At 42.2% G+C, this 19,499-nt stretch overlaps 1 protein-coding gene across 2 annotated transcripts in view; it reads left to right on the top strand.

Moving 5' to 3' along the window:
• The window catches only part of SUSD1 (sushi domain containing 1), a 274,290-nt gene that overhangs the window by 32,745 nt on the left and 222,046 nt on the right, over positions 1-19,499 (top strand). For both annotated transcript variants that reach the window (XM_068234304.1, XM_068234305.1), the window contains exons 2-3: positions 7,236-7,358; positions 12,389-12,544. In XM_068234304.1, the coding sequence (XP_068090405.1) occupies positions 7,236-7,358; positions 12,389-12,544 (279 nt within the window). The remainder of the gene's footprint in view (positions 1-7,235; positions 7,359-12,388; positions 12,545-19,499) is intronic.

The raw sequence follows: 19,499 nt of genomic DNA on the forward strand, positions 1-19,499 counted from the left end.
TGTGGAGGAAGATCTGCCATTGATGTGGAGCAAGGTATGTTTGCCGTTCATTTTTCCTTTCAGCCCAGAGTGCATTACTTGTATATCCAATATAAGGAGTATAGCAGAAACTCCTAATACTGGCCATACATGTAATGATTGCAGAGACCCTAAAATGCCAGGACAGACTCCACAAATGACCCCATTTTGGAAAGAGGACACCCTAAAGTATTATGTGAGGTGCACGGTGAGTTCATAAAAGATTTTAGTTTTTGTCACAAGTTAGCAGAATTTTTTTTTTTTTTTTAACAAAGTGTCATTTTCCGTTTACTTGTGACAAAAAATAAAATTTTCAATGACCTCACCATTACCCTCATGGAATACCTTGTTGTGTATTCTTTCCAAAATGGGGTCATTTGTGGGGTTTGTTAACTGTCCTGGCAAGTGGGCGGGGTGCTAAATTGTGAGCACCCCTGTAAAGCCTAAAGGTACTCATTGGACTCTGGGCCCCTTAGCGCAGTTAGGGTGCAAAAAAGTGCCACACATGTGGTACCGCCGTACTCGGGAGGAGTAGTATAATGTGTTTCGGGGTGTATTTTTACACATACCCATGCTGGGTGGGAGAAATACCTCTGTAAATGACAATCTTTTGATTTTTTTACACACAATTGTCCATTTACAGAGTTATTTCTCCCACCCAGCATGGGTATGTGTAAAAATACACCCCAAAACACATTGTACTACTTCTCCCGAGTACGGCGATACCACATGTGTGGCACTTTTTTGCACCCTAACTGCGCTAAAGGGCCCAAAAGTCCAATGAGTACCTTTAGGATTTCACAGGTCATTTTGCGGAATTTCGTTTCCAGACTACTCCTCACGGTTTAGGGCCCCTAAAATGCCAGGACAGTATAGGAACCCCACAAATGACCCCATTTTAGAAAGAAGACACCCCAAGGTATTCCGTTAGGAGTATGGTGAGTTCATAGAAGATTTTATTTTTTGTCACAAGTTAGTGGAAAATGACACTTTGTGAAAAAAACAATAAAAATCAATTTTCCGCTAACTTTTGACAAAAAGAAAATCTTCTATGAACTCACCATACTCCTAACGGAATACCTTGGGGTGTCTTCTTTCTAAAATGGGGTCATTTGTGGGGTTCCTATACTGCCCTGGCATTTTAGGGGCCCTAAACCGTGAGGAGTAGTCTGGAAACGAAATTTCTCAAAATGACCTGTGAAATCCTAAAGGTACTCATTGGACTTTGGGCCCTATAGCGGAGTTAGGGTGCAAAAAAGTGCCACACATGTGGTATTGCCGTACTCAGGAGAAGTAGTATAATATGTTTTGTGGTGTATTTTTACACATACCCATGCTGAGTGGGAGAAAGATCTCTGTAAATGGACAATTGTGTGTAAAAAAAAATTAACAAATTGTCATTTACAGAGATATTTCTCCCACTCAGCATGGGTAGGTGTAAAAATACACCCCAAAACACATTATACTACTTCTCCTGAGTACGACAATACCACATGTGTGGCACTTTTTTGCAGCCTAACTGCGCTAAGGGGTCCAAAGTCCAATGAGCACCTTTAGGCTTTACAGGGGTGCTTGCAATTTAGCACCCCCCAAAATGTCAGGACAGTAAACACACCCCCACAAATGACCCCATTTTGGAAAGTAGACCCTTCAAGGTATTCAGAGAGGGGCATGGTGAGTCCGTGGCAGATTTCATTTTTTTTTTGTCGCAAGTTAGAAATGGAAACTTTTTTTTTTTCTTGTCACAAACTGTCATTTTCCGCTAACTTGTGACAAAAAATAATATCTTCTATGAACTCACTATGCCTCTCAGTGAATACTTTGGGATGTCTTCTTTCCAAAATGGGGTAATTTGGGGGGTATTTATACTATCTTGGAATTCTAGCCCCTCATGAAACATGACAGGGGGTCAGAAAAGTCATAGATGCTTGAAAATGGGAAAATTCACTTTTTGCACCATAGTTTGTAAACGCTATAACTTTTACCCAAACCAATAAATATACACTAAATGGGGTTTTTTTTATCCAAAACATGTTTGTCCACATTTTTCGCGCTGCATGTATACAGAAATTTTACTTTATTTGAAAAATGTCAGCACAGAAAGTTAAAAAAATCATTTTTTTGCCAAAATTCATGTCTTTTTTGCTGAATATAATAAAAAGTAAAAATGGCAGGAGCAATCAAATAGCACCAAAAGAAAGCTTTATTAGTGACAAGAAAAGGAGCCAAAATTCATTTAGGTGGTAGGTTGTATGAGCGAGCAATAAACCGTGAAAGCTGCAGTGGTCTGAATGGAAAAAAAGTGGCCGGTCCTTAAGGGTTAGAAAGCCCTAGGTCCTCAAGTGGTTAAGTAGCTTTGTGCACACTAAAAGATGCACAAAGCTGCATCGCGCACTGCAAGATAACATCGCACCTGCTATACTGTACATGATGCGACCTTAAGGTCGCATAGGATGCGACCTAAACGGTGCATCAGTGCACCGTTATCGTCGCATCCTATGGGACCTTATGGTCTCATTATATACAGTATAGTGGGTGCGACGTTATCGTCGCACCGCGCGCAAAGATCATTATGCTGTGCGCGGTGCAGTGCGCGATGTAGCTTTGTGCATCTTTTAGTGTGCACAAAGCTACTTAAGGGGCACTAAGTTCAGATAAGGCACTCTAACCTCAGATAAGGCACACTAACCTCAGATAAGGCACACTAACCTCAGACAAGGCACACTAACCTCAGATAAGGCACACTAACTCAGATTAGGCACACTAACCTCAGACAAGGCACACTAAACTCAGATAGGGCATACTAACCTCAGATAAGGAACACTGACCTCAGATAAGGTTAGCGCTGTAGTTTGTGCCCACTAAGTGATAAGCACACTAACCGGCTTAGTGCCGGTTAGTGAATCAAGGCCTAAACCTCTTGCCGTTGCCAACAGGTTTAGACTAGTCCATTTTTTCACGGGAGATTCTTAAAGTTTCCATTATGCTTCTCAAAAGCATTCCCTGGGAAGGACTTCTACAAAATGCTGACTGGCATATCTACTCATGTTGGCAGCATTCCATCAGCTGGACAGTGCCACTGCCTTACAGTGAGTGCTTTTGGAAATTAAGGAAACCTTGAAAATCCCACATGAGAAAATGTACTAGTCCAAAGCCTGAGAGGTGAGAGCTGTAAGATGATAATAGTATATAAGAGAAAAGGGGTATAGCGCTCAACAGCTCGCATATGAACACTAACAGCATTCAGGAATCAAGCCATTGCTTGCTATTAAACCAGAATCTGGGCTATGTAAATCAAGACCGTGTGGTTCATACTGACAAGTGTCACAAACGTATTTGCCGATCGAGATTGGTTGGCCACAGGATCTGGTGAGCGTATACAGTGTAGGATATTTGAGTGAAAAAATCCTGCATGAAGAATTTATGAAGGGACTGACTATGGAACGTTTTTTTGCTACCCTAAGAAGGAAATGATATTAAGAGACATTTATGTATATGTCACTTTAATATAGATTTAATAGCAAGCAGTGGCTTGATTCCTGAATGCTGTTAGTGTTCATGTTCCTATTAGAGCTGTTAAAGGGATACTGTAGGGGGGTCGGGGGAAAATGAGTTGAAGTTACCCGGGGCTCCTAATGGTCCCCCGCAGGCATCCTGTGCCGGTGCAGCCACTCCCCAATGCTCCGTCCCCGCCTCTGGTTCACTTCTGGAATTTCAGACTTTAAAGTCGGAAAACCACTGCGCCTGCTTGCCGTGTCCTCGCTTCCCCTGAAGTCACCAGGAGCGCACGGCGCAGGCACAGACCATACTGGGCCTGCGCAGTATGCTCCTGGTGACATCAGTGGGCGTGAGGACACGGCAACGCAGGCGCAGTGGTTTTCAGACTTTAAAGTCTGAAATTCCAGAAGTGAACCGGAGGCGGGGCCGGAGCATCGGGGAGCGGCTGCGCGGGCACAGGATGTCTGCAGGGGACCATTAGAAGCCCCGGGTAACTTCAACTCATTTTCCCCTGACCCCCCTGCAGTGTCCCTTTAAGTGCTATACCCCTTTTCTCTTATATACTATTTGACTGAGGTACACACTCTGTTTGGTAGATAGCGGCCCAGCATTATTGACATTGTTCATTCTCAGAGGTATACAGCCTGTTGTTTACAGTCAATTTTAGAGGAGCGTACGGTGAGAAAACTCCCCTTAGTAAGATGATAATACCTACAATAATGCCTCATACACACATACGAGCCATTTTGCCCGTTGGGGATCGGTACCCAATTCTTTGGGCGACATGGCTGAGCCGTGGCTGACAGATGTGACATGAACTTGCAGGCTTAGCCTAACAGACTAACATATTCTGTTCCTATGCGGGCAGCAGAGCGGCTTGGGCATGAGGTTATGACACAGGCAGGGTGAGATGGATGGGGGGCTGCTGTACACACGCTGGAATCCTGGTAGAGGTGGCTGTTAACGACCGCCTCAGCTGAGTTTTATCTTTTATATGTATATGTACAGGGCATAAAGTACCCCTGAATTGACATATGAATTGTGCAATAAAGCCCATGGTGGGCTAGATTACCTGATAGTGGATGTGCTGCCGCTGCTCATTGTCAATTGCTCCAGCACAATGAAAGCAAAGAACTTTTTTACGAGTGCCTTCTTCCACTGCGCAGGCGCAGCCCTGAACTTGCACCTGCGCAATTCATTCATTGCTCTGCACCACTTGGAGGATCTTAGGGAGGCTGCGGAGTGTAGAGGTCCGGGGACAGGGTGAGGGGACCCCAACGACAACGAGTGGCAGCACATTTACTAAACATGCCCACCACAGGCTTTATTTCATAGTTTGTAAGCCAGTTTAGGGGTACTTTAAGTGACATCTATATATGTAGAAATGTAAATATGACAAGAGACAAGACACAGAACATTTATATTGTGCTTTTCTCCTGGCAGACTCAACTAGGACGCGCTCTATAGGCAGTAGAAGTGTTAATGATTCTTGCCTAAGGTCTCCTTACTGAATAGGGGCTGGCTTACTGAACAGGAAAAGCCAAGATTTGAACCCTGGTTTCTGTATTTTAAATTGTACAGTTTTTCACCATAGTGCCCCTTCAGTCACCCTGAGTGGTGTAGCCACAGATTTCAGGGCAGTGATATGGAATATGGTCCATGGCCCCCTTCTCCACTCTCCGTATGTCCTTATGACATAACTTCGGCCCCCTTTCTACAATCCAGCAAGATTCTCAAATAAAGACACATGAGATAAATAATTCACATAGATAACACAACAAAAGTAATATCACAAACGATGTACCATTTAAGGCATCTGTCTGGGAGGAATACACTGTTTTTTTCTTTTTGCTTTTAAAGTGTATCTGAGATTCCGTTCATCCGCAATTGGCCCCGGTAAGTTGACCAGTCGGGGCCAGTAGTAATGAGCTGGTGCAGAACGCGATGGGAGTGCACGCAAGCAGCCAGGCCACGCATGTGCAGTTGGCCCCAGATCGGCGGACTTATGGGAGCTGATTGCAGACAAATGGAGAGGCGGTGGAGGACACCGAGGGACCAATCAGGCCGGAGGGGGCTGGAGGAAGCACGGGTAGGTATACATTTTCTCTCCTATGCCATCTCAGGTTTACTTTAAGCTAACATTGAGATGGCTGCCATATGCCCCCAGTTAAATATGCAAATTAGTCTGGTGCTCTCCAGATAGAAAAACTAGTCATGTGCCCCTGATAAAATGATTAAGCAACCAGGTGGCAGTGCCCCCATACATTTGGTAGGATTGAACAATCAAGATTGTATCATTAGTAGGCACCTTACAGGAGGGGAACCCACTAATCAGCATGTTTTGACCTGTCTTTGTTTTTCTGAAAGGTTTAGTAGAGAAGTTAAGTCAGGATGTTAAGGTGCATACACACCTTTGAAGGGCTGGGCTGTACACGCGTATCAGCTGTGTAGCTGATGATGCGCTGTGTTGCTATGCAGGTGGGGTGACTGAGGTATGACGAGCGGCGCATGCGGGACATCACGTGGCAGGCTTCGGAGCGACGTGAACAATGGGATTGTAATGGGAATGAGGAATGGTATTGGGGTAGCTGGGGGTGAGCATATCCGCCCAGCGGATTGCTCCTGAGTTGGGTGCTGGGGGGCCCCGGCTGCTGTACACATGACTGATTATTGGCTGAGACAGTCGTTATCAGCTGCCTCAGCTGACTTAAAGTGGTCTGAAACTCTGACATAACATTCAATAAAAATGTGTTTTCCTAATTTTTATTACTCATACAGTTATCATATTTGCTTTTGTGCAAACGTAATATTGTCTGTTTACAAATTACAAGTTTACAAAGTGTAGCTTTTCTTACCCTGAAAGCTGGCTTTGCATTTTATTCTTTTTGTATTATAACTGCTTTTTATTATATATTCAAATCTTCTAATGAGCTATTCTGAACACTGTGTGTGCCTGAAGCAGAGACAGTTTCTCAGAGAGTGTTTGTTTACTTTCCAATGCTGATACATTTTTGTTTAACAAGTAAAAAAGATACTGTTATCTCCAGTTTGGATGCGGATTTGAAGCTGAATAGCAGGAGAAAGTGCTTTGTTTAACCATTTCAGTGATGTTCTGCTAGAATTTTTTTCTGGGATAGTAGCGTTCAAGCTGTGAGGAATCTTTTAGAGCAAAGTAGAAATGATCACTTTAAGTCAGGTGTGTGTACAAGGCTTTAGCTGTACTGTCTGACTGATCTCTATAGAGAAATGTGAATGACAGGATTTACTAAAGTCACAATCGTATAAGTCCAGCAACCTCCCAGTAACCACAGATATACGGTAGTAATATTTACGCCTGTCAGTGCACTGCGCACAGGAACACCTATTAACACGGTGATGCAAGCCCCAAACACAGAACTTCCTGCACACTGGCAAATCAGGTCCATACACAATTTAATTCTATATGAATATGTTTGTTCCATTTAAAGTCATAAGTGCGCTTACAATAAGGACATGATTGATAATGTAATGATCTAATGATATAATGCTGAGGGTCAGTGGAGAATTTATTTCTTATATTTTATTACAGTGCAGGTGTATTTTTAAGAGGGGGTAGAAGAAAATTAATATTTGTAACATTTTATAATATTGCATTTTTATCATATCCAAGTTCATCTAACAGTTTTTGTTTAGAAAGACCTTATTGTTGTAACCTGTTTCTCCCTTGTTCTGTTTTACAGTGACACCATCCAATGAAGTGTGCAAAACCTGCCATCCAAATGCCACATGCATAGAAACAGAGAATAAATTTTCCTGTATGTGTAATTTTGGACTTTTTGGCAATGGAAGGACACAGTGTATGGGTAAGTAGGGTGGTTTCCTTGATAAGACTAGTGTTACATGGAGGGCCACGGTGGCTTCAGCTCCCGACTGTGCCGGCTAATCAAGACTCTACTGTATATTATGTGTATATATATATATATATATATATTTATATATATACACATATACATACAGTACTGACTATAATTATTCATATCCCTGGCAACATTTGATTTAAAGTTACTTTTATTCAACCGCAATTAATTTTTTTTAACTTTTTTTTTTACTGAAAATGACATCGGTGTCTCCCAAAATATAATTAGACGATGTACAAGAGGAATTGTTGTGGGGAAAAAAAATCTCATCTTTTATTTACATTTGAACAAAAAGTGTCCAGTCCAAAATTATTCATCCTCTTCTCAATAACCAATGGAAAAGCCTTTATTAGCTATTACAGCAATCAAACCCTTCCTATAATTGCAGACCAACTTTTTGCATGTCTCCACGGGTATTTTTGTCCATTCATCTTTAGCAATTAGCTCCAAATCTTTCAGGTTGGAGGGTCTTCTTGCCATCACCCTGATCTTTAGCTTCCTCCACAGATTCTCAATTGGAATAAACTTAGGACTTTGGCTGGGCCACTCCAAAATGTTAATGTTGTTGTCTGCTGACCATTTCCTCACCACATTTACTGTGTGTTTTGGGTCATTGTCATACTGAAATGTCCACTGACTGGTGGTCAAGGCCAAGTTTCTCTGCAGACTGTCTAATGTTGTCGTTAAGAATCCTCATATATTGCTCTTTTTTTCATGGTGCCGTTTACTGTGATTAAGTTCCCTGGTCCATTGGCTAAAAAAACCACACCCAAAGCATTAGGTTTCCACCATGTTTGAAAGTGGGGATGGTGTTCTTTGGGTTGTAGGCTTCTCCTTTTTTACAACAAATGAAGGAAACATCGTTGTGACCAAACAATTCAATTTTTGTTTCAATTGGCTATAACACAGAGGTCTTCTTCTTTGTCCAGATGAGCATTTGCAAAGGCCAAGCAAGCTTTTGTGTGCTTTATCTGGAGAAGTGGTGTCCTCTTTGGTCTGCATCCTTGGAACACAGCAGTGTGCAGTGTCCGTTGGATTGTCTGCAGCGAGATATTGCCACCAGCGGAGCTCAGATTCAACAGGATGGCCTTGGTGGAAATGCTTGGATTCTTTTTCACCTCTCTCACTATCCTCCTGGCCAGCACATGTGTCACTTTTGGCTTCCAACCATATCTTCTGAGAATTTCCACAGTGCAGAACATTTTGTATTTTTTAATAATACTTTGCACTGTAGCCACTGGAACTTGAAAACAATTAGAAATGGCCTTATAGCCCTTTCCTGACTTGTGAGCAGCCACAATGAGCAGCTGCAGGTCCTCACTGAGCTCCTTTGTCTTAGCCATGACTGTCCACAAACCAACTGCAGAGAGCTGCTGTTTTTCACCTGTTGACTTGATTAAACCAGCTGTCCCCAATTAATTAGAGTAATTAGGATGCTTTAGAACAGCTTGGACTATTTGGAATGGTATAGCACTTTTGATTTTCCTACAGACTTTGACAGTTTGTGAAGTGTATGAATAATTTTAGACTGAACACTTTTTGCTCAAATATAAATAAAAGCTGAGAAATGTTTCCCCCCCCCCCACAATAATGCCCCTTGTACATCGTCTCATTATCTTTTGGGAGACACCTATGTCATTTCCCGTCAAAACATTACATGCTGGTTGAATAAAAGTAACTTTAAGTCAAAATTTGCCATGGGGTATGAATATATATATAAGTAATACACATGATCAAAAACTTGATTTATTCACTTTAATAGTTGGAAATGTCTGTAAGTCATGGCAATTAGAAAAAGCTAAAGTTGTTCTTGCAGGCCACTTTGCCTTTTGTGAAGCTGAAAGTTAGCCCAGAGTATGTGTTCTCCTCTGACAGCACCATGTTGTTTTTCTGTTTCCCCAACAATCACTTTCCCATAAGAAAACACATTTTAAAATGGCAGGACAAATGAAAAGATAACATTAATCTGATCTAAAGTTCTAAAATCTTTAAACATCAGACTTGCAGGCAAAGCTCTGCTCCTTCCTCCTCTTCTTTCCTGGCATTGTTCAAGAGTCCTTGGCAGGGGTGCTTGATTAAAATCTAGTTTTCTAAATAAAGCTGGAATTGACTAGTGTTAAACATGGTACATTTAGTGACCTATTGATGTAGAAATGGGAAAGTGTAGATGGTGAGGTTCTCAACAGTCACTCTGCGTCATGCCCCCTGATAGTAAGGGAGGACTTCCTTGGACATCTGGTCAGAATACAGCAACTAAAATAATAAAGGACAAGTAGTCTTTGGAGAGGAGATGATGATGAATCTTCCAAATAGTGAGGCAGTGTCTGGTTCTTGGAGCTGACAATTCATTGCCTGTATATCGTGGTACAGCACTATCAGTTCGGAGCAATCATTGTTGTTACAGGCTAAAGGCCCATACCCACCATGCGATTTTTCTGACTATTTTTTGAACGACCTTTGATTTTTGGAGTGACAAGTGGTCGTTTTCGCAATCTCAAGCTGTGGGTACAGGAGGGCAATCATGTGAACATTTTGCGACACACGCTGATAATAACCATCACAGAAAATCAGATCTTTTAGATCCCCGAAAACTCCACGAAAAATACCATGATCACTTGATTTCCTGTTCGTACCGCCGTGTAATGTTGCGTGACGTCACAAGCAAGAGAAGGAGTCGCTGACCACTTGTCGTCAAGGGGACGTCACTGGACCCATCGGGTGGTGAGTACTCAGCTTAAAGGGGTTCTGTGGGGGGAACCTGAGGATAAAACAGCCACTTACCTGGGGCTTCTATCTGCCCCATGTAGCAGTAATGTCCCACACCATCCTCTGATCCGCCGTTCCTCACCCCTGGCACCGGGCAATTATTCATCTGACATAGCCAAATAATGTGCGCTGCCATTCGCGTCCTCTGAAGCTTACTACGCAGGCACAGTACGAAGTTTTCTTGTACTGAGCCTGCGCAGTAAGCTTCCGATGACCGCACAGCCGCAGTTGGACGGCGTGCCGCGCTAGACCGGGGTCGGTGGAGGGGAACGGCGGATCGGAGGAGGACGGCGTGGGACATTACTGCTACAGGGGGCTGATAGAAACCCCAGGTAAGTGGCGGTTTTTATCCTTAGACACCTTCCCCCCCTCCCCCCCCTACAAAACCCCTTTAAGAGGACTTTTAACTCTCCAGTACTCCAAAGGGAACCATACAATTTACAAATAATCGCTCAATGCTCAGTCAAGCTAATAGGTAAAACAGAGATTATTAATGAGAGACATCTAACCCATGCTGGCTGTTATCATTTATTATTATTTATCGTACTTATAAAGTGCCAACATATTATGCAACGATGCACAATAGATAAATGGGTTAACATGCAAGGTAATGCTACGTACACACATGCGACAACGATCGTTCGTTGAGAACGACGAACGAGCTTTTAATTGATGAAAGAACGACCTGAGTAAAGTTAGTTTTTAAATGTGTGTAACGATCTGATCGTTAGAATGAACGTTACATCACGTAAAGCAACTATTGCACCTGCGCATAAAAATGAGAAGTTTCAGGGAGAAATAGTGAAATGCGCATGTCAAGCCTAGTACGAACGACCGTTTGCAACGATGTACTACTTTTGCAAACGATCGTCGTTGGTTAAAATCCGCCAAGACAGAACTTTCTTTTGTAGCGATTTGGCTCGTTCGTCGTTTGCCTTAATAGTCGGTGGTTCGTTTTTTGTAACGATCGTCGTTAGTAAAGATCGGGGAACGATCGTTACAAACGACTATAGTCGCATGTGTGTACGCACCTTAGGACATACAAGCAACTCACAACAAAACAAGATCTGATAACAGTAGGTCAGTGTCTTTGTTGAAAATAGAGTCTGTTCTAGTCCGCAAGAAGGATGTCAGACAGTGAGATTGCATAATCAAGCTGGAAACACTAGAGGGGAGGGCCCTGCCAGAGGCTTACAATTTAAAGGAGAGGCTTACAATCTAAAGGGCTGCTTTAGATCATGCTGCTACATTGATTCTATATATATATATATATTTGAATGTACAGCAATGCACTAGCACTTTGTTTTGAGAACTAGTTTACTTTCACCCCTGATGAAGCCTCCTTCAGTGGTGAAACATGTAGGGAAATGTGTTTTTGTAGTATGTAAATAGTAGTCATTGTTTTTGAACTGTGACAGATGAGAGTCAGGGGTAGGCTTGGCACCTGTCCAACATTTATTTTAGAGGCTCCCACTCCTCTCCAGTGAACGTAGCCATTGGCAACCAATATTTTCCTGACTCCTTTTAATTGTAACAATTAAAGCGGTTTAACACCCAGCATTACAACTTTGCTTTAAAAGATTGCTTACAGCTTACAAACTATTATGCCAGATTTTTTTTTAAGCAGAAATTCACTGAATGGGTTAAACATGACATTTTAGTGTTGGATTTAACTAGGAATCCGCATCCGTTCTTATCTGTAGTTACAAATGTATCTTTATTTGTAATACAAATAGACCTTTGAAAAGCCTGTCGGGGAAGTCCTCTTTGTTCTCTCAGAGCAGTGTTTGTTTTGTTACACTGTAGATAGATACATTTGTAACTAAACAAGCAAGCACGAGGAGCATTTCTAGCTAAATGCAGCACTAAAATGTCATGTTTAATCCATTCAGTGAATTTCTGCTAAAAAAAAAATCTGGCATAATAGTTTATAAGCTGTAAGCAATCTTTTAAAGCAAAGTTGAAATGCTGGGTGTTAGACCACTTTAAGGTTACGTTTTATGTGAATTTGAAACCTTTTCAAAAACTAAATTTCTTTATTTAGGCAAAACCCTGTTGTAATTTTAAGATCAGATAGTGTGTTCTTAGAATTAATATGTTCAGAAGTCTTGTGAACCACACACGAAGCCATAGTATCTCAACCCTACTGAATTTGTGTGCACAGATTTTCAGTGTTTTAATGGAGGTATTTTGATATTTGATTCAAACAGATAAAAATGAGTGTCAGTCAGGAGCATTTAAGATTTGTGGCGAGCACACAGCATGTCATAATACACATGGCAGCTACTACTGCATCTGTCTGGAAGGATATCGACCATCCAATAATCATGACAACTTTATACCCAATGATGGCACTTATTGTACAGGTCAGTAAAAAGGAACATAGACCAATATGACAATATCTGACTACTAACCTTGAATGAGAACTGCACAAGTCTATTTGCAATATTTATTTTAGTTATAGAATTTAACGCTTTGATCTTATGTATTCAAAGATGTATAGATTAATGTACAACATATTTTTCATGATATACGGTATGTAATGGGCATGGACCCTAGTCCACTATTAATTATCTACCATAATTATTAAGATGAAAAGTGAATACATTTGAGTGTGCTCTACTGTATTATTATTATTATTATTAAGTATTTATATAGCGCCGACATCTTCCGCTGCAGTATGGAGCTGTACAGAGTATATTGTCTTGTTATAGCGCCGACATCTTCTGCAGTGCTGTACAGAGTATATATTGTCTTGTCACTAACTGTCCCTCAGAGGAGCTCACAATCTAATCCCTACCATAGTCATATCTCCATCATAGCCTATGGCCGCTTTTTTTAGGGGAAACCAATCTGTATGTTTTTGGGATGTGGGAGGAAATTGGATGGCCGGAGGAAACCCATGCAGACATTTAGGGCTCATTCACACTAAGGATGTTTTTGGCCTTTTTACAAGCGCAGGCGATTCTTAAAATCGCCCACAAAATGCTTGTGCAATGAATCTCTATGAGAAGGTTCATATCAGCGCGGTTCATGCGATGTGCGTTCAGCAAAGCGGTGCCTGTACCATTTTTGGGGTGATTTTTCCTCAATAGAAGGTATAGGAAAAACAAAATCGCTTTGTGCAGAGATTATGTTCACGTTTTTAATAATACATACATTGTATTTATTCTTTTCTGGGTCAAAGAGTTCACTTCCTGACTTGCGTCAGGGAGTGAATTAAAAAAACGCTAGGGAAAAGCGCTTAGAAAGCACTTTTCACAAAAACGCAATGCCCACCCAAGCATCAGGAATAAAAAAAATTGCTTAGACAAAAAGCCCAATGCTAACGCGAGCAGAACGCAATGTGAACGAGGCCTTAGAGAACATGCAGACTCTGTGCAGATAGTGCCCTAGCTGGGATTTTCAACCAGGAACCCAGCACTGCAAGGCAAGAGTGCTGTCCACTACACCACCCTGCTGCCCGTAAATGCAACAGCATGAATTCTGCTAAAGGTTTTTCATTTTGCATAGTATAATAAAAATCTATAAAGGGTTTTAGTGTATGTACATTTTTTTTATAAAACAATATTTTCTGAATATATCCTAGTATTTTTCTTGTAATATTTAGTTTATTTTACTTTTCAACTGCACATCTTGGTATTCTTTCCTTATGATCATAAAACTAGGCAGATACATTGTGACAAGGCAGCAGCAAACACTGCATTATCACATGATCCCTAGTAGTGAGATGACAGATGTTTAAAATGTCCAGATCTCTTATGTTAGTTCTTAAAGGGAGTATGAAGCAAAAATAAAACTAAAAAAATCAGATATTCACCTAAGGAGAGGAAAGGCTCTGAGTCCTATAGAGCCTTCCTGCTCCTCTCCTTGTCCCGTTGTTCGTGCGCTGGCTCCCCCGTTAGCTGTTTCCGATGCATGGGTCGTAGAATGCTGGCTTCCGCTGTGGTGGGCTTCGGAACTTTTGGGAGCACTCAGGCTCCCGGAGACAGGCCATTCCAAACTGTGCACGCGCATGCGCCCTCCCGCACTCGCACATGCGGAGTACAGAGCCGCCCGTCTTCGGAGCACTTGGACTTTCGAAGTCCCATGCGATGGGAGATTTCAATGGATGAGTAGAGATGGCCCGAACGGTTCACATGCGAACGCAAAAATGCGATCTTCGGTGGTTTGCGATCGCGATCGAACGCAAACTATATGCGAGTTCGACCTGCCCCCTATACTACATCATTAGGGTCAACTTTGACCCTCTACATCACAGTCAGCAGACACATGGTAGCCAATCAGGCTACACTCCCTCCCTGAGCCCCCCTCCCCTTATAAAAGGCAGGCAGCATCGGCCATTTCCCTCACTCATGTGGCTGCAGTAATTAGAGAAGGGAGAACTTGCTGCAGAGAGACATAGGGAAAGCTTTATTAGGCTCTTGTTAGGCTTGTTAGCTTGCTCCTTGCTGACACTTATTGCTAAAAAAGCACCCCTCAACAGCTCTTTTGAGAGCTAATGTTGTTCTTGTGATCTATTTTTTTTGTGTGTGTGTGTCCCACAGACACTTGCATATACAGCCCTGTCAGTCAGTCGCAGCTAGTCCTTGGCCCCTTGGTAATTCTTACTGTGCCACTGCCAGGCCCAGCACATTCAGTGACTACCTGTGTGTGTGACAGCTGCACATTTGTAATACCAATCACTGCATACCTGTTCAGTGCACCTACCTACATGACCGCACGCAGTGTTATATACCAGTCACTGCACCTGTTGACGGTACCTGTGTGTGTGACAGCTGCACATTTGTAATACCAATCCCTGCATACCAGTTCAGTGTACTTACCTACATGACCACACGCAGTGTTATATACCAGTTACTGCACCTGTTCACGGTACCTGTGTGTGTGACAGCTGCACATTTGTAATACCAATTCCTGCATACCTGTTCAGTGCACCTACCTACGTGACCGCACACAGTGTTATATACCAGTCACTGCACCTGTTCACGGTACCTGTGTGTGGGACAGCTGCACATTTGTAACACCAATCCCTGCATACCTGTTCAGTGCACCTACCTATGTGACCGCTTGCAGTGTTATATACCAGGCACTGCACCTGTTCATGGTACCTGTGTATGTGACAGCTGCACATTTGTAATACTAGTCACTGCATACCTGTTCACTGCACCAGTGTGACTGCACATTGTATTAGTCAAGTCAGTGCATACCTTTCACTTCATCCCCCCCAATATGGGCAAAACAGGCAGAGACAGAGGCAGGCCACCCGGCAGGTCTGTTCGAGGTCGTGCTGTCATGATTTCGTGCGGCCCTGGACCAAAGTACATTGTTCAGAAGGCACGTGCCATCAACCTTCAAGATTGTCAGGACGTAGTTGACTATTTAAGATAGAACACCTCATCTTCCTCAGCTTCCGCACGGAACTGTGACATATCTTCCTCCGCCTGCTCTGATTCTGGCACCCCACTTAACACTCAGTCGGGCACCGCCACCAAAGTGCCATCATCCCAGGGCTCAGTGGTGTGGAAATTTTTTTGTGTGGCTGCCTCAGATGAGAGCAATGCCATCTGTACTCTCTGCCACCAAAAATTGAGCCGTGGAAAGACCAAGACAACTTCCTAATGAAGGCACATGATGACAAAGCACAAACTGCAATGAGATGACCACCTGAGGAAAAGCAGCTCACAAAAGCAAAGCCACACACCGCAGTGGAAGATACCAGGCCGCAATTATTTCTCAAAAAAGGTGATACCCATACTGTACCGTGATGTTGAAAGGCATCACTTCTGGCACACAGCGTTGGATTAAGGGTCCATCTGACCACGTGGTCTGCAAAGCACTGTCAGGCCTGCCCCAAGACTAAGTTAGTCCCCACACATAGCATCTCTGCCTGCACGCTGTGTGACTGCCTGCCCCAAGACTAAGTCAGTCCCCACACAGCATCTCTGCCTGCAGGCCACTTGACCGCCTTCTCCGCCACCACCAACAGGCGGATTCCTGAAGCTAACAATACCAATAACAATTTTTTCTGGTGTGTGTACATGCCTGCCTAATTTTAATTTTTCTGACTGCACTGCAGCTGCACCAACAAAAAAAAGGCATGTACATGTGTCAATTCCCCTTCGTGATCATTACCTTGCCGCGGTGAAGGGGTTTGCATATCACAATGAAGCAATGACCGCTGGCTATACGAGTGTGTCGGGGGGGGGGGGGGGGGGGCAAACCTAAGATAATAAGGTCGTTGCTTCATTGTGGACAGACCAAATTCGATCAGCTGGACACTCAGTCACTGTTGTCCTGTCATTCAGCTACCTCAGCCCGACCATATGGGCTTGCCTGCACTCTCGCCATGATGCGCACTAGTCCAGCACGGCCGTCACTACACAAACAGCTGTTTGCGGTGCGTTACACAGTGAGTTTGGTCTGTCAGTGTGAAGCAGTACACTAATTACACTACCTGATTGATGTATTCACATGCAAGATGTTTTAAAGCACTTTAGGCCTCCAATTTAGCATGCAACGTGATTTCTGCCCTTAAAACGCTGCTGTGCGTCAAATCCTGATTTTTTTCCCCGGGACTTTTGGTGTGTATCCCACTCCACCATGCAAAAACTCAGATGTTATATTCCTTGAAACATCTTTTCCATCACTTTTGTGGCCAGCATAAATGTTTCTAGCTTTCAAAGTTCACCTGCCCTTTGAAGTCTATTGCGGTTCGCGAAAGTGCACACGAAACAAACTTTTACGGAAGTTTGCGTTCGAGGTTCGCGAACCGAAAATCAGAGGTTCGAGCCATCTCTATGGATGAGCCTGCGAGGGAATGAGAGGATGAGAAGAGGAACAGGAAGGCTCTATAGGACCCAGAGTCTTCCCTCTCCTTAGGTAAGTATCTGTTTTTCTTTGTTTTATTTTTGCTTCAGATTCACTTTAACAGAGATGTTTTCACTTGCATTTACATTTCATGTAACTTTATGCAGCTTGGACCAGCCAAAATCCTCAGGACCTGTTTCAAACTGCATACAATTTACATGAAATTTGTTGAAATGATTTGCATCTCATTGACCACCATCTCTGACCTTGAAGTCACATATGACATACAGCTGACAGCTTGTTGTGAGTCATGCTTTAGGCTTGTTTCACATCTACATGACGTTAATAACCAGTGAGATCATTTATGTGTGATTTTGTGCATATTTGTCAATTCATGTGCATATTTGGGCATATAATTAACCCAAAGTGTAGTCAGCAAAAACCTAATAAATTATATGCAAAATATATAAAATATTTCAGTAATACTACTTTTTACAAAAAAATACAAGGGACAGAGTCAGCAACAAGTTAGTCTCAGAAAGAATTCTTGCACGGAATAGCGAGAACATTCTACAAAACATGGCAGCCTTTGATTAACATAATGAATTATGTTGAATTGAATTATACCATTGTGTCGTGACTGGAAAATAAATAGACTGAGTAAAGTGACATGTTCTCAACAGTTTATTAAGCAGAAATTGCTCAACCCATTGTTTAGGTGTGAAAAGAGCTAGACTCCAACAAATGTATTTGCAATGTTGAATATAACACAATTGCAGATGTGTCTACAATCCAAACAAACTAAGCTGCTAATTTGGGATGTTATTTGTCTGAAATCTTAATAAACATTGTCTTAGACTAAAAATGCTTAAAAGCTAAAAAAACAAAACAAAAAAAAACAAAACTTTTCATTTGTGCTTATGGGCCCTTTTCCATTGCTGCCGGCACAAACGCCTGCGATCGTGCTGGGGTGCATATGTGGAAGCAGCAATTTCCACTAGCCTCTATTGCACCATTTACCTGTCAGGAACCAAGCGGGATTGCGGCGAGAATCTCACAGCTCGATGTTTACATGCGGGTAAAAAGGTGACGCGCACTAGTGGAAATGAGCACTGCGATTTACATGCCAAATCGCGGTGCTCTAGCAATTGGCAAAATGGCTGCCATCAGCTTTTTAAAGCAGATCAAAGCCAGTGGAAAAGGGCTCTAACTGTATTCTTCTATATACTTCTTGGTGTCTGTATTCTTCGTTTTCTGATCTGACTATGTCTACATTTTGTATTTTATTTTTTTATTTCTTCACTATTTCCCTTTCTTCATTTTTGTACTTCCTTCTTCCTTTTTTAATTGTTTGCCCTCAGTCTTCGTGTTTTTTTCCTTTCTTTCTTTCAACTTGTTAGAAGTAGCAGAAGTAGAAAAATTCAATAAATTTTGTTTTAAAAAAAAGAAGTAGCAGAAGTTGCCATCTATCCTCATTGCAGGAGGCCCTTGGTCTGCATATTTGATTTTCCTGTCGGGTCATTCATGTGGACCAATGGCAATTGTTATCAGGGAATTCAAAAATTCTCTTGACAGGAAATTAAATGCTGTGAAACGGGCTATTTTCTCTTGCTGCTGAACATCCCTTTAGTCCACACAAATGTGGTCTAGAACTGACAGGGGCAATTTTTATGAAATATTTATACTGAAGAAGATGCCAAGGCTGTGTACATACAATATAAACATCTTGAATACAGAGTACACTTCACAGCACAGCAAGGACAACGGGATAAAAAAACAGCAGCATGTTGGTTAGTACAATCAGTGTCAGTTTATAGTGCATCATGGATGCAAAGTGTACTTTTAAACACAGAAATCAGAATGAAACTAACAAATTAAAAAAATAGGCCTAATATTGCTGCAGAGTACACAGGCATTTAACACTATGCTGAGACAAGAGAAAAAATATTTATATTAGGCTGGTTTTGTTGTCGTTTGATGCAACATGTCCATCATTAGATAAGTGGGTTAATACTTTAAATGGGTACATAGAGGAGTCCAGGAAACTAGAGGACAGAGTGCCTGGAATATAAGATACCTCATTGTAAGGTAACTATACCTTCCAGAACTCTGTGCACATGTTAGTGTTTTGTACATGAGGTGGAGGTTAGTCTTCAACCAGAACCCAGTGATAGGTGTTTTGGATGATATCTATTTACGCATTATAGTTTCCGGGCCATGAATGAAAGTTTGTGCAGAAGAGTTTACATATTTTGCGATGCAGACATCTTATCAAAATGATCAAGCAAACAGACTTTGGATTTCAGGGGGGCCTGCCATTCCATATGATCAAATATGGATTTGATTATCTGTTGTCAGAGTACTGAGAGGTTTAGAAAGGACCAAATTAGTTGGGGGGGAAAAAGATGGAGAGGGGTGTGAGCACTTTCAGCTACTGTTTTTTTGATCTGGGACAAATGTAACTTGCACACCCGAGTATGGGGCATTCTATGGGCAATATGGCTTTAAGCA

The sequence above is a fragment of the Hyperolius riggenbachi genome, chromosome 1 (assembly GCF_040937935.1).
Source record: "Hyperolius riggenbachi isolate aHypRig1 chromosome 1, aHypRig1.pri, whole genome shotgun sequence".
In the NCBI taxonomy this organism is placed as follows: domain Eukaryota; kingdom Metazoa; phylum Chordata; class Amphibia; order Anura; family Hyperoliidae; genus Hyperolius; species Hyperolius riggenbachi.